Raw genomic sequence first — 15,615 nt, 5'->3', positions numbered from 1 at the left:
AGGACAGGTGGCACTGGCCCAGCCCCCTCTCCGCCTTTCCAGTCCGATGTGCTGGCTCGGGGAGGGTGTCTTCACCGAAAAGGGAGGTTTATAGCTCCGGCTGTTAAAGGACAGCAACAGGCAGCAAGACCAAGGAAGGTGAGTGTGGGTTCATGCTCTCAGGGCCCCCAGCTCTAGAAGGGGGAGACCCACGAGCACAACCAGAGCACCCCGTGGAGGTGCCAAAACGCCCAAGGGTGCCAAAGCGTCCCCTGGCACGCCCGTGGGGGACAGAAAGGACAGTCCCACCAGCCCATTCTCCAGAGGCAGGGAGGAGGAGGAGGAGGATGGGCCCCAGGAGCGGGGCGGGGGGGCATTTTGCTGCCCCCCTCGCCCCGGGGGTGTCGACATCCCCCCGACGCTGCGCCCCCGGGAGGAAGGGGTTGGGGGGGGGAGCGGCAGCAGCCAGGGCGGCTCCCCCGGCTTCACCGCGGAGGAAGGCGAGGGGGTGCGAGAGGCCGCGTCCCACCGCGGAAAACCCCGCGGGGCGGGGCGGGGGCGCGGCCGCCAGGGGGCGCCCTTTGCGCGGCTTTAAAAGCTGCGCGGGGCGGTGCGCGGGCGGCAGTGCGGTGCGGGGAGCTGGGTTCGCTCTCTCGTTCCCCTCGCAGCGACCCTCCGCCGGCGCGGAGCAGCCCCGCCCCCGCCGCGCTCCCCCCCGGCCCGGCTCCGCGCAGACATGGCCAGCGGGGGACTGCAGCTCCTGGGCTTCGTGCTGGCCTTCCTGGGCTGGATCGGCATCATCATCAGCACCGCCATGCCCCAGTGGAAGATGGCATCCTACGCGGGGGACAACATCGTCACAGCCCAGGCGCTCTACGAGGGGCTGTGGATGTCGTGCGCCATGCAGAGCACGGGGCAGATCCAGTGCAAGGTGTACGACTCGCTGCTCAAGCTGGAGGGTAAGTCGGGGCTGCGGGCCTTGGGGTGCTCGTCCCGTTGGGGCTGGGGGTGTCCGTCCCGTCGGGGTCATCCCCTCCGCCCCAGTGACTCTCTGGTTGGGGCTGAGGGTACTGGTCCCGTAGGGTCATTACCCCCACGCCAGTGCCCGTCGTGCTGGGGCCGGGGCTGAAGTGCTGGGACTGGGGGTGCCAGTCCTCTCGCCCAGTGCCTGTCCCGCTGGGAGTGCCGGTGCCGTCGGGTCTCAGGTTCTCTGTTCCGTTGGAGCTACGCCGCCTGTCCGGGGTTGAAGGTGCAGGGCTCGAGGTCACCCATCTTCCCGTCGGGGCTCAGATGCTTGTCTCTTGGGGTTCCCCCGGTGGCCCTCCACGCTGGGGCTGAGGGTGACTCCGCCGGTGACCGTCCTTCGGGGCAGCAGGGGCTCGGCGGCACTGCCTCCCCGGGCGGGGGGGCTCTGCGGGGCAGTACCCGGGGGGGAGCCGGAGCCGTCCCCTGCCTGCACGCCGGCTGCCTGTGCCCCGCAAAAATGTCCCGGGAGGGGAAGGGTCTGATCCTGCACGTGTGTTCGGGAAAGCGCCGTGATTGCGAAGAGGAGCTTTTGGCTGCAGAAGCTCAGCCGGGGGCTGCCGTCGTTGGGCACGGCTCGGCTGGGAGCGGAGCTCATCGGCGGTGCTGAAGTGGCTTTTCGAGCACGGAGCCTTTTCTTTTTACGTTTGACTGTTTCGGTCTTTCGTTCTCCAGGAAAGTCGCTGGTACTCCCGTGGGGCTTTTAAGCAAAGGGCTGGCAGGTGTGCTCGGCTCTAGCTCAGGTAGCACTGCCTGTACTTTTTAGGCAGCCCGGTACATGAAGGTAATCTCTAGGTCTCTTGTCTTGTTCTGGGACGGCGAAGCCATCTCATGCATACAGGAACTGCAGCCGGGCGGGCTGGGGTGTCACTCGGGGCGGTCACGCCGAGCTGGAGCCCCAGTGGGGGCTGTTTCTAGAGCGCTGGAGCATGTAACTTATGTTGACACCCAAAGGAGTTAAAAAAATCACCTCTGTGTCAATATCCCTCCCCATCCCCAGTCCAGTAGTGTCCTGGAACTCCTTCATCCCTCTCACTCCCTAATTAATAAAATAATAATTACACCTTGGTCATCTTCTCTTTCCCCAAGGAATGGGCAGGCAGTTTCACATGAACCGGGGATCTTTGGGAGTATCCCCAAATTAGATTGCCACCAGCCCCTCCTGTGTGTTACGCAGTGAAGCCAGACACCCCGGGCCCCACCTTCGGTGCCAGCCCACATCAGTCGCTCCTGCTCCCCTGCCCCGCACACCCCTGGGTCCTGCAGCTGGCAGAGGTGCAGATCAGCTCCTTCACGAGTGCGGTGCACCCGCTTAGCACTAGCAGGGTGCAGGGCTGTGGACAATCAGGGCTGGGCTAAGCACACAGTCCGGGGCGGTTTGAATAGTAATTATGTATAAGATCAGCTTCAAGCCTCTTATCTCGCTCTGGGGGTGGGGGGCGAAGATGCCAGGAGGGCTGAGGAATCTCCAGCCACCCCCTGAATGGGTTGCGAAAGGTAAACTCGCCTCGGGGGCTGTGTGGTTGCAGCAGCCCATTGTGCTGTAAATGGGACCTGCCTGCAGACTCAGATGAGGAGCCTGGCTTGAACAGACTCCTGAGAAACCTGCCCCAGGACCTCCAGACCTGCCCCATTCATGGCTGAGAGCTGAAAACCAGCTGCTCCCCTCACCTTTGTCCTGCGAACAATAAGGGCTCTTCTCTTCAGGGCTAGGGGGGAGGGAGGTGTGAGGTGCCAGGGACTGAGGCTGAGCTATTAGTGGCCTTTTGTCCTCTTGCAGAGCCCCTGGCCCTGCAGGGCACGCTTGCCTGAAAATTCCCAGGAAGCACAAGAAGTATGGAAATCACAGAAGGTGTCTTTTTTCCTTGGGAAAGTCAGCAAGGGCTGGCTAAAGGACTCCTTTTGCGCTCCAGCTTTCTTAGCTTGTGCCCCTCCCACTTGAAAGCAGGTCATGCCTACAGGCATACACCTTCTCTGCTGTACTCCCTACGTGTTCTCCCTTCAAGGTCTTACAGCCACGTAGGCTTGGGCAGGGACCAGCAGTGCTGTTTTGGGTGGAGGTGTGAAAAACCCTTATTTATACCCAGTTCAACCTGTACCGGGGTGCAGCTGTGCAGTAAGAGCTCCCTTATGGTGTTAACTTAAGTCATGGTGAAGGTGGTACAGCCATGTGGACAGAAGAACCTCTTCCCAGCCACGCTTTCCTGCTAGAGCTTCATATGCCCTGAATGCTCTGAGCCACATGTCAGAGCCTCCTGCACTGATGGGAGAGGCTCAGATCTGCAATTATTTCATCCATGTATGAAGGACTGAGTCTTGTCCCATCTGTGGTAATTCGTGGTTGTGGGACTGCTGGAAAGCTTTGCCGTCGAACTTTTGGGTATTTGGCAGCTATTGCCATTCCTCTAGATGTGTCAGTGTTTGGCTGCTTGGACTGATAGTGCATATCAGAGATGGGGTTGGCACAAGCTGATGAGCACCGTTAGCCAATTGAGGGGCCTCGAGCTTCCCGTGTGGCCACACTGCTGGAGTGCACCCATGCTGGCACTCCTCCCGCAGTGCGTTCAGCTGAGGGCTTATGTCAGTGCTCCTATTCAGGCAACAGAAAGGCTGCGTTTTGCTGGCTTACGTGAAAAGCAGTGCGTGGCCACAGGCAGACATAGAGGCAACAAAAGCCACCCTTGCAACAAGGCTTTGTTGCACAGCCTCAGCATTGTTCTTGTAGCCCTCCAGCATCGTCCATGGAGCTGAGCTTACCTCAGCTTTGTGCTCCTCCGGGATCTCAGGGGGATGGCCTCAGACAGGAGGGAGAAAGTCTCCTGGTACCTGTCTCTGGAAGCTTTCAACCTCACCTAACCACACTCTCCTGTTCAGAGCAGAGGTTGTTCTGGGTCCTGTCTAGGCTGTTCAGTTGAAGATATTCACCGCCCTGTTTGGTTTTGCTGGGAGAGGTTCTGTGCTTGAGACAAGCTGAGACTCATCTAGCACTTCATCACCAAACCTAGTACATCCACAATAAGCCTTTGTGCCCTAGCCCAGAAAATAAACAAGGGTTTGGATGCCCTCTGGGTCAAACTGCATCCTTTACCACCCCGGCTGAGCCTGTTCCAGAAGCTGGGGAAGAGGATGGGTGAGGGGAAGGAAGGGTTCATGCTCAGGTTGTGGTGGTGGGGGAGTTGGGAGGGTGGCCTAGGGAGGGACAAAGTTATAGCAGGAGGGACAAATGTGTTCAAATAGTTTGTCACCTCTCTCCATCTTTAGATCTGGAGTAAGCAGGTAGAACCTGCTGGTATCTGTGCTTTCACATGGGTTAAGGGTTAATTTGCTCCCATGTTTCTCAATCCCTGTTCCTTCCTCATGAAAAATCATGATCGAGTGATAAAACAGTCTCACTTGTGCTGCTCTTTGAGAAGGTAGAGGGTTACTTGGAATGCCACCGAGGCTGTTCCTGTGTGGTGCCGTGTTGTGTCTGCAAGAGGGGATGGGTGCCTGTTGCAATACACTGGCTTTATTGCTCTACAAAGCAGCTTCTAAGCAGCTTTAGTAGCTGTGTTACTATGTGTTACTAAATCTCTTGGTAAGGGAATTTCCAGGCTTTGTGGGAAAACAGGCTGCCCAGGTCTCCTCTCACCAGGAATCTGGAAATGGTGGTACTGTGTGTTGCCTGTCCTACCAGCAAGCTTTCTCTGCTGTTTTGAGTGAGACAGGAGGGCATTGAACCTTATTTGCTTTGGCATAGGCAGAATACAAGGCCACTGTCAGCTACTGAACTTGCCTCTTTTGCACTGGACATGCAGTGAGGTCTTACCAGCCTTCCAGTTTTGGCCAGAAACATGACCCTGTCTGAGTCTGCATGCTGCCCAGATTCCTCTGTACAGTTTTCTAGACTTGTGGAAAGGTGCTTTGAAGGAGTCCAGACTGGAATATGTGATGGTGATGGGTGTGCAGGGTCTTTGCAGGGGCTCGTAAGGGGGGTCGAAAGCCTCCAAGCCATGAGCAGGCTTTTGGGTCCAGCCAGAATGACTGCAAAGTGTGAGAGATGGTTGCTGGCTACCTCTGAAGCTGTTACTGCTTGCTCAGATCTTCATTCCCTTGCCTTCTGCACAAAAGTGACTTTCACATGCTGGCTGGGCAGAACAGCGGGATCTCAGATCCTGCTTCTTCAAGGAGATTCATCTTTCATGAAACCCCAGTGGGAAGGCTTTGAAGGCTGCTGACTTCTCTTGGAGGTGGACAGTGTAACATGCTTCCTACACTATAAGGGGGTGCTTATAGCTTCCCTTGCAGAGATCAGAGGGAGCTGCACAGCATCTGTTCCACCTGTATTCTATCATCACTTGGTTGCATGGAGGCCCTTGGGAAGGGAAGAAAAAGTCCATAGTTTAAATACAAACAAGGCAGACAACAAGCATCCCTATCAGAAAATAATCTGCACACAGCCATTATAGCAATTTTGCATTACAAACAAGCATCCTAAAATCCCATGGCACTTTCCCAACAGCTTTTCTATAATGTAGATTGTATAAACAGAATAAATAGGAAACGTGATGACATAAAAATAACATCAAATGTATGCTGGTGAAGTCCTTATTTTTTTTATAACTAAGCAGTTGTCAGTAATTACTTCTGTCAGGTAATGATAGTTGTGGGAAGGAAAAAGTCCTACATAGGCTTCAGATAAACTGCATCATGTAGCTTGTGTCCAAACCCACTAACAATAAGTTAGAGCTGTTTGTTAGCATGTTTTTAAAAAAGTGTGTTTCATTATGTGAAACAGGTGTGAGCTGCTATGTAATTTTTGTGGACTTACACAGTGTTTTTATGGCTTGCAGAATTCACATTTGTTATTAAACATTCTCAGTAGTTTTAAGCCTCTCTCCTTCAGTACTTGCTTCTTTCTTGCTGTAGGCTTTTCAGGCCAGGTCTCTAATTACTACCCAGCAACAAAAAAGCTTGGCTTCTGAGTAAATAGTGGTTTATATTGACAAAATACTGCTGCCATCTGACAGTTTATATTGACTAAATACTGCTGTTGTTGGGTGCCAGGCCAGTTTGTCTTGCCTTGTGCAGGACTTTTTTCCCCAAGGGCTCCTGAGACTGCATGGGCTTTCCAACAGCCTTGGTGCATGGCGTGGGAGGCTGCGAGCATTGCGCTACATGTTCCTGTTGGTGAGACAGTTGCAGCAGCAAGGAGTGTGGGGGAAATCCTGTTTCTCTCTAATATCATAGAATTTGTGACGTTAAATTGCTGTAGAGCACTTCTGCTCGGTGTCAGTAGCCAGTCCTGTTTAGCAGGTAAGACAGTATTATACTTGTCTGGGATTTTTAAAGCACCTGGAAAGGCCCATGTGAACAACAGAACTAATATTAAACTAGCTTTCTCAGCCTCTGGATGTGCAGCTTCTATTGACAACATGGTTGTTAATGTCTACATAATAACTAATAGCTTGTATGATGAGTAACTGCAGTCAATGTACTGCACACATTGCAAAAGTGGTAGGAAGACAAAAGCGTCATCTCCTAGCGTGTGCTCTGAGCCCAGGGCAGCCAGTCTGGGTGGAGGGGAGGATGGTTGGCTAATACAGTCATGTCACATTAAAGCTTCATGGGATAAAGGGACAGTCTGTTCTGCAAATGTTCCAACCTGTTTTTCTGTCCTGCTGCGAGTTTCTGAAGTGCCTCTGTCCTCTTGTGCTATGGAGCCATGTGAAAGGAAGGGTTGAAGACAGCAAGAGATGTCCCACCAGGGTCTGCTGCTAAAAGCAGGTGGCCCTGGGAAATGCTCACTGCTTCTGTAAAGCTGTCGTGGTGTGCATCCAGTTAATACTTGTACATCTTGAGATTTTTTTAGCAGGTTTCATAGCTAGGTCTTCTGAGGTCATAGAAACTTTTTCAAGCATCTTCTTGTGTTTGTCCCTTAGTACTGTCTTTGAGGGTGAGAGGTCTGTTCCCACTCTTATAACTAGTTTTCTAGTTGTTTGAGGTAAGACTTTGTATTTTCAGCTTCCTGAAGAACTCTTTCAAAACCCTCTCCTATAGAGTAACTTCTTCTGCAGAAAGGCTAAGCCCAGTTTACTGTAGACTTGATGAAACAGATTTGGTACCTCTGCAGGAAATGTCCTTTCCCATACAAAGTATGAACTAGTGCATTCAGCCATTGGCCTCTCCAGAGCTGCTGCTCTAATGCACAATTAGCCTTAAATGGATGGCAGCTGAATTGGTTGCTTGGGTGGTAACATGTCAGCTGAAGTCTTTCTGAAAATTGGCATAACTTCTGCAAGCTAGAAATTATTTTTGGAGTGTAATCTCTGACATTGGAGATAAATATGTTAAAAATGTGTTTGGATACTGCTGTTGTGATTTATGCTAAAGTAATAAATGGCTTTGTAAATGGGTTTCTGCAATCAATGCAACAGATGGGTTTTCATTAACACCTGGGTGGTGCGGAGGTGTGTCACCCTTCCCCTTTGAAGGAAGTGAGAGATAACATTTAGCCAAGCTGATTGTCGGATTTTTCCCAAGAAAGCCAAGACTCTCTTCTTACCAAAGTGTGTCACTTCCTATTGCTCTGAATATTGCCTCTTTATTGTATTGTTTTTAACAGGTTTTGTAATCTATTTACAGAACAATAAGGTTGTGTATATAGAGGCTGGTCCAGATCTGCTTTAAAGCAGAACTAGAGCTTGACAGCCTGTTGTTGGTGTGGGTCACAAGAATTTTGCCCCGTGGCATTGCTAGTGCAGGAAAGTGTAGTAAAGAAGCTACACAGGATACGTGTGTGGCTGTGCTGCCCTCCTGGCCAGTATCAGATTTGAGCTCCTGCTTGTGTTTAAGGTTGAGCCAAAGAGCCTGTTGCTGTAGCACAGGCTCTCATGGGTTCACCATACCAGTGCTGAGTGATGAGTTTGCAGGTGCTCTGTTGTAGGCTTAAATCTTGTAGGTGCAGTTGTCCAAGCTTGCAGTGCTTTAGCAGAATGCAGTCAGTGTGCTTTCTGAGGGGTGAGCTTCAGACTTGGGAACAGATTCTGGTGGTGCTTTGCTAAAACTGTACCCGTGTCACTGCTAGATAACCTCCTGTGTCAGGGGACGCCTTTGCCTTGGTTACAGCATGCTTCTGGGAGCTTATTCCTTTGATTAACCAGCCCTGTTTGTTCCCAGATCTGAACAGGACTGTATAGTAAAATCCATGCTGCTCAAACAAACCTGTTTTGCCAGGCAATAAAGCTCAGGCTCTTATTTCACTGCAATTCAGGTATTTTGTCACCCGAGCTTTTTTTATCAGTAATGACTTAATTTATATCATTATTTTCTTTCTCCTTTGGTATCAAGGAAATCTGAATTTCAGTAGCTCACGTACATAGGGTTAGTGTCTATGCCTTCAGATGAGTCAATATAAAGCCAAATCTTGGATAAAATACGTCGAGTCTGTCTGCTGAGAACCCAGGCAGATACAGCCCTCGCCTATGGGAGGCATCACTCCATGCTCTGATTCTTCAAAAGCACAAGAGGGTCTTACAGCATTTGAATATATTTGCGTCTAAAAAGCTAAATATTTTAGGCAGAAAAAACCCTGCTATTTTTCACTTGGCTGGGAAAATCCTGTTTATGTTGCAATTGTCCTCTGGGACTCAGAGGATTTAACACAAAAATATCTAAATTAGCACTGAAGTATTGGTATAAGACAGGTTTTGGAAATGTTGCTATAAAGGGGCCTCGCTGTCTGCTGTGGGACTATTCATATGTATGGTACTATTCATATTAAAACATGTGCCTAAATGCTTTGTCAAGGTAGAGCCTAAATCTGAATACTTCTTTTGATAAACAGATATGTCCTTCCAATTGGGATTCAAATGACCAAAGAACAAAAGATGTCTGAGGGCAATTCCCAGGTCATTTCCTGCAAAGAGCTGCATGCTGTTGCTTGCCATGCATTCTGGAAGAGGTCAGGAGTCCTCTGATCCTGATGCATGACAGTATCTTGGAGCTTAAAGCTAAAAAGGAATGTCTTGCTTGTTTGTATCCTGTGTAACATGGAGCACAGTATTTTGATGCATGATTACTGAGCCCAGTAATTTAAATTTCTGTTTGTCTCTAGATTTTTTTCTTTGTGGTAACTCAAACCCTAATGTCTTCTAGGCAGTCTGCAGGCCACTAGGGCTTTGATGGTGGCTGCTATACTCCTGGGCCTTGTTGCCATATTTGTTGCTGTGACTGGCATGAAATGTATGAAGTGCATGGAAGATGACCAGGTGAAGAAGATGCGGATGGCTGTCTTTGGTGGGGTGATCTTCATCATTGCAGGTTGGTAACATACAGATGTGTTTAGTGTTAAATGTGCCATCTCCTAAATGGCATTTATCCTGCATAGGATGTGAGAGGATGGGGAGGGTTTGCTGTCATTGCTCCAAGAGCATTTTGGGCTGGGAATTCCCTAGTGGACTTTGGCACAGTAGCCGCTGCCCATCTGAGGCATCAAATAAGTCTCTTGGCACTAGCATTATGCTTTCTATATGGACTGCATGCCTTCCATCTGTTAGCAGAGCTGAGTTTGACCTGTACACCCTGCTACAGCAAATGGCTGTCAGCAGTCCTGCTCTTGGTGCAGTGTAACTGGGTGAACTTAAATCCTTTCTTAGCTTCTCTTCCAACCAGCACTAAGTAACAGCTCAGAACTTCCCAGGATAGTAGCAGCTCAACATCACTCCAGATGCTGGTTCTGCTACACACTTATTTTTGCAGTGATTTTGTTGATTTGGGTGGGTTTTTTTTTAATAATAATACATGGCATTGTGTTCCCTTCATGTGCAGGTTTGGCAGCTCTGGTGGCCACATCGTGGTACGGCAACAGAGTGGCTCGGGCCTTTTATGACCCTTTCACCCCTGTTAACACCAGGTACTGACCCATTTGATATAACACTATAGTATAGCATGACAAATGCTCATGGGACTTAGTTTTGAGTAGCTGTGGCTCAAAACAAAGAAGGGAGTTTCCTGAGCTAGCTGGGTTGACTTCATACTGTATAGAAGGAGCATTAGGACCAGATTTAATCATCCCTGTGGCTCTTAAAGCTAAGACTTAAGGCAGCATCACTGCCAGAGACCTAACTGCTGTGACTTCTGTTTTTTCCTCCACTAAATGTTTAAAGCCTGGTTTGCACGGAGCTTGGCCCTGCTGCAGTTGTGTGGGGTGAGCTGACATACTGGACTAACCCAGTGTGCAAAGGTTTGGGCTTTTGAGGGTCAGCAGAGTCTCAGGCTGCTCCAGACTGCTGTCTTGCAGGAAGCCACTTCCATCCCGATTTCAGCTCCCTTCTGCTTTGTGTGGACATGCTAACGCTGTAATCCAGAGGCATTACTTGTAGTATTCACTTTCTTCCTTGTTTCTCCCCCAGATTTGAGTTTGGATCAGCTCTCTTCATTGGCTGGGCAGCTGCTTCTCTGGCCATACTGGGGGGAGCCTTCCTCTGCTGCTCCTGTCCACAGAGGGAAACTTCATATCCACCCACCCGAGGCTATCCAAAAAATGCCCCTTCCACAGGGAAGGATTACGTATAATGAAACAAAGAAGAGGAGCCGCCAGCACTGGTAGTGAAAGCATTTTGGGGAGGACGCTACAATGCCACTGTCTTGAGCAGAGTTCAGAGTCTAGGTTCTGCCTTCCTCTTCTCCCAAAAATGTGTATATTTTTGTAATCCTCTTTGCTACTGGACATAACTTCTCCTTTCTCTCCCAGCCCGTGGAGGAAGGCCAGCCTAGGTTCATAGGTATTGCCACTGGAAAGATGAAACCTCCAAGCTTGGGTTAAGTTTAGTATTTGGGAGTAAAAGGGAAAATGATACTGTTTGTTTTTTTTTTTTAGATGGATGTTGGTGCTTTTTTTAGTTGTTTTTTTAAAAAAAAATAGATGGTAACAATTCAGTCCCATATCCCATTAAGTTAGAGCCCAGTGTGGGGTGTGTAGAAATTAAAGGAGCATATATTATATACAAAGTGATGAAACCAATAGCTTAAGGGGAAGCATAATTTTAGGGAAAAGACTTTACATGTAGGAATGTTTGAAGAGATCTAAAATGCTCTTGTACTGTCTTATTGGCGTCATCTTCAGCACCTTCCTTTCTGTGCAGGCTGGCATGAAAAAGGGTCAGACACAATTAAATTGCTGTGACTTAAACTGAAATCTGTAACTGTCCGTGCACATGCTGTTGGCCAACAGAAGATGCAGTGTAAGGCTTAGCCATGTCATCACTTTTTTTGACCAGATCTTGTAGGTTGATTGTGTCTGAGCCAAAGGCTGCAAAATTGGAACTACAGAAGTTAGCAGACTCCTCAAGCAGCTGCGTGTTTCCCCTGGTGCTGGGGAAGAGCTCACAAAAAACGATTGCCTTCTGTTTTCACTGAGTGTCTCTGGTGGGGCTGTTGCTGCTGTGCCTTAGACACCGAGTGCTGCCAGCGATTGTTTCTCCATGTTTCCCCCCTAGAACCTAACTGAGCTTGAAGCTTTATCCCCTTGTGTCTGTTACAGGCCACCTTTTAACAAACACTCTCCTCTTTCATTGAGTCTCTTGCATTTGGGTTTAGTTACCGATCTCAGTTTGCCTTGTGCAGCTAAACGTGTTAAACCAAACTGAATGCGCTGCTGCTCCCTGATATTTCCCCAAGGACACATCACAGGCTGCCATTTGATCCTGTCTGTTTTCTTGTAAACGCTTTCAGTGATGATATGAAGGCAAATTCCAAGGAAACTGACCCAAAGGTTATGGCATTTTCTTTTAATCCAAGCTCACCAAAGAGGAAGAATCTAGCATTTTAAAGATAAAGCCATCCTTGCATATTAAGTTATAGCTAAAAAAAAAAAAAAATAATGCAGCTCAACAAAGGTTCCCAACCCTTCCTCTGAAGCACCCAGTCAGTTACTTGGTGTTTGACTAACACTGGCTAAGGCTGTCCAGAGTTAGGTCTCATAATTCCTAGGAGGATGGTACCAGTTCTCTAAAGCTTAGCCTTGCTTTTTCTGCAGAAGGAAACTGGTTGCTTCTGACCAGGCTTTATAATTGCATCTGTGTTCAGAGGCATCAGATTTCTTGATTTCTTTCTGTAGACAGGGAGAGCCTCTGGGGCTGAGCTATGTACAACCCATGGCATTGGTGGTTTGTATAAGCCTTGTACCTCTGTTTGACCTGACTTTCTGCAAGATAAATCAAAAGTTACCAAAAGAAACCAACCAGAGCATTTGCTTCAGGCTTGAGTTGATGTTGGCCTGTACTTGGAGCTGCATCATGTGGCTTCCACTTCTCCATGGGGACTTGGCTGTGCACAGCAGGTGCCTTATGAGACCTCATCTTAGGAGGTGGTGGCTCAGGTCACATTAAAGAGCTGCTGAAGTCTGTGCTTTTATATTTGCATTAACCCTGAGCCAGGGAGCAGATGCTTGTATTGGGAACTTGTATAAAGTGTTTAAACAATTTCAATAAATGGACTTTTTTAAGGAAAATCAGGCTGCATTACCTCATTTCTTGTTTTTGAGCAGAACTTGGACAGTGTGCATGAAAGAGAACAGGGGAGTTTGGGCTTTTGGGAGCCTGCCTGCCAGTATGGAGCTTGTTTAGCTGTGTGTATCTACAGCAGATATAGGTGGGGACAGATCTTCTGCAGTGAGTCAGGCAGTTGTGGCCTCTGGCAGAAACTCGCCCAGTAATCTGCTACGATTGCAGCCCAGGAACCAGAAGGTCTGCTCCTCAGCGAGGCAGGCTGCACCGTGGGTGGAGCAGGAAGGGGCAGGGGGAAGGCACATGGCTCCCTTGCAGGGGAGTGGGAGCTGCAGGAATGGGGAAGGGATGGGGTGTGGAGCCAAGGCACTCCCAGGAGAGATGCTCTGTCTTTCAGCAGTGCTTTGTGCTCTGTAGCTTTATCCAGGGTATGGTATGTGCAGGCTGTGGCTATCTGTACAAGATGCTCTGCCTCCAGAGCAGGAAGAGACCTGCTGATCTATATGTCTTGTAAAAACTCTGCGTGCAATTCCTTGATATTTCTGGGTTAACAATGAAGAGATGGGCCCTGGGGAGGATCCATCTCACTCTGAAGCTGCTTTGGGAGGGTAGTGTGCCTCTCCCAGCTGTGGCAATGAGCACAACCAGACGTGTACATTTTTGCAGGCCAGGTAGAGAATGGGTCCAGCTGGGGATGGTCTTTTCTAACCTTCACTGATACCTCCCCATGGTAGCAAGGCTCTATCCCCCTTGCTTCTACCTGGCCTGGAAGCCTTTTTCCATTCACCAGGGCTCTTGTGTTCATCCCTTTCATATTTTCAAGTACACCTGATTAGAGGCAAACTTTATTTAAAACATTTTCTTAAGCTGAGTTAAGGAGCTGCCTTCTCTATTCCCTCTCTCTCCAAGGGCTGTTTGCTTTTGTAATTACAAACAAAAGGAATAGAGCTAATTAGGCCTTGTAAAGCTGGCAGAGCAAAACAGCCAGGCATGTGGCTGGCTGAGTGAGCTTGCAGTGCCTGGAGCAGACTGGTTGCCTGGCATAGTTCGGGGTCTATGGTCATTCTTATTCCAACCTGTCAAGGATTTCCATTGAGATTAATTTTTTCCCATGTTTTCATGCTCACTCCCTCTCCAAGGACTTTTGCAAGTTCTACTCTGAAGTGTCCTGGGCAGAAGAACAGGGAAGGAAAGCAATCCCACCTATAAAATGGACACTAGGACTTCTCAGCTGCTGGCAAAAATAGGCCACTGCAGGAGACAGATCTGTATGTGAGACTGGCACAGAGAAAACAGCCAGGGGCTGGCTTGTTTGTTTGCTACGCTTTTAATGTGACAAAAGTCACAGCCAAACTTTCATTTGGATGTGCTTTGTGGACTACCAGCAGGCTGGCTGGAAAGCCAAGGAAGAAGTTTGGGGGTAAACATCACTTCATGTGGCTCGTGATGCTAATTCCTGTCCAGTGGTGACAAGGGGCAGAGTATCTCTTGGAGGGCTGATGTCTCAAGAGATGACCCTGACCCTGCTTGCGAGGGAGCTTCCCAGTCCTTTTCCCCTGCCTTTCATGCATGATCATGCAATTCCCCTTGCTATGTTTTCTGCAGCCCTTTGGCCACCTCTGCTGTACGTTGCATAGAAAAGGAGTAACATGGGTTGAAAGTTGGGGGAGAGTTTCCCACTGGATTTCAGTCCTTGCATGTGACTGACTTTCCTGCTGCTAAAGCCATCTTGCAATGAAATGATGGCATTTGTCTGTACAGACAAGGGGAACTTTAACTGCTGCTTGGCATCTTCTTCCACACCATGTTTATTATTCACATGGTGCCAGAGCTGTGTATACTGTGCAGGGAACTTCACTGTCAGTGGGAATTACATGGTCATTTATATTACTTAGATATTTCAAAGTAAGAGAGCTCAAGATGTTTTTGGAATAGCATCAGCCTTTTGGGTTTCTTGGCTTCTCCAATTCAATAATTTTAAGAAACTGCCCATGCTAATGCTTTTGTCAGATTCAGCTTCTGATTTACATGAGCTGCTTACAATAAATCTGCCTTTGTTTCCTGTACTGCTCTGAGCACATACAGTGTATTGAAATACTGAAAACTCTCTGACAATGGAGATCCCAGAAATAAGCAGTAGAGCTGGTGACAGCTGGTGATAAGAAACACTTGTGAAATATTCATACAAGCTCAGAGTCTTTTTAATATAACGCAGAAGAAATAACGGCATTACTGAGGGAAAGAAGTTAATGCAGCATTTCTGCTTAAGAGCAAACCCCAGAAATGCCGGTAACTTTCTGAAGTTTCTCAAACGTAGCAGATTTACAAATCTAGAGAAGTAACCAGACTGAAAGAGCTCCAGCCCTTGTCCTGAGTGTGGAGACATATGGACTAACTCTGGAGCAGCCAGTGAATTGACAGTGGTGTAGTTGTCTCAGTGTTTTCACAAAAGACATCTAAAAGATGCCAACAGTAGAAGCATCTGCTTCTGGGGTCTTACACCAGTGTCCAGTTGAAAAGGCATCCCACAGAGTCAGCTGTGTTTACACAGTGGCAGGGCTGCAGTCAAATCTTGCAACGTAGGACGTCTCACGTGGCCAAACACAGTCCTGCCAGCAAGTAGCACCCATGTGTGTGTGCATGCCATCAGGGTTTCTCCCCCATGACATCATTTGCCCACCACCTTAGCACTCACCAACCATCAGAGAAGGTGGCTGGTGTCACACAGAGAGAGCAGAGAGAGGATTGCTCACCACAGACCTGGTCCACGTGCACTCATTTTTCAGAGGGTGCCGCAGTTTACCCCACTAACCACAGGCTCACAACCACCACGTGTTTCAGCCGAGGCTTTGCATCCGGCTGGGCAACTGACCTGGATTTTCCAAACCGACCCTTTGATTGCAACACAAACAGCATTGCAAGGATTTCCTCATTATACCCATTTATTAGACTCTTCATTCCTCCAGTCCCACTGGCTCCTTAATTTGCCTGGTTGTGGTTTCCCATCTTCTAGAAGCCCAGGCTGCGACAAGTAGCTTGCTCTTCTATGGCACATTGCTTTTGATCCTGTGTGCAGTTCCTGCAGAAGTCCTGCACACTATGGCATCTGCATCACTGAGCAGAAAGG

General features: G+C 48.9%; 1 protein-coding gene across 1 annotated transcript; it reads left to right on the top strand.

Annotated features, from left to right (window-relative positions):
• Positions 1 to 618: 618 nt before the first annotated feature.
• Positions 619 to 12,493, top strand: CLDN1 (claudin 1). Its single transcript, XM_068406370.1, has 4 exons — positions 619 to 938; positions 9,139 to 9,303; positions 9,811 to 9,895; positions 10,395 to 12,493. The coding sequence occupies exons 1-4, from the start codon at positions 716 to 718 to the stop codon at positions 10,555 to 10,557; spliced, it is 636 nt and encodes a 211-aa protein (XP_068262471.1). The 5' UTR covers positions 619 to 715; the 3' UTR covers positions 10,558 to 12,493.
• The last annotated feature ends 3,122 nt before the right edge of the window (positions 12,494 to 15,615 follow it).

The sequence above is a fragment of the Nyctibius grandis genome, chromosome 8 (assembly GCF_013368605.1).
Source record: "Nyctibius grandis isolate bNycGra1 chromosome 8, bNycGra1.pri, whole genome shotgun sequence".
Classification (NCBI taxonomy): domain Eukaryota; kingdom Metazoa; phylum Chordata; class Aves; order Nyctibiiformes; family Nyctibiidae; genus Nyctibius; species Nyctibius grandis.
Note: the sequence above shows the minus strand (reverse complement) of the source record. Positions and strands in the feature narration are given on the sequence as shown.

Excerpts from the sequence above, each read along its gene's own strand:
- CLDN1 (XM_068406370.1), top strand. The coding sequence starts at position 716 with ATGGCCAGCGGGGGACTGCAGCTCCTGGGCTTCGTGCTGGCCTTCCTG. Across the intron at positions 9,304-9,810 it reads GGTGATCTTCATCATTGCAG|GTTTGGCAGCTCTGGTGGCC; the intron begins GTTGGTAACATA and ends CTTCATGTGCAG. Across the intron at positions 9,896-10,394 it reads TTCACCCCTGTTAACACCAG|ATTTGAGTTTGGATCAGCTC; the intron begins GTACTGACCCAT and ends TTTCTCCCCCAG.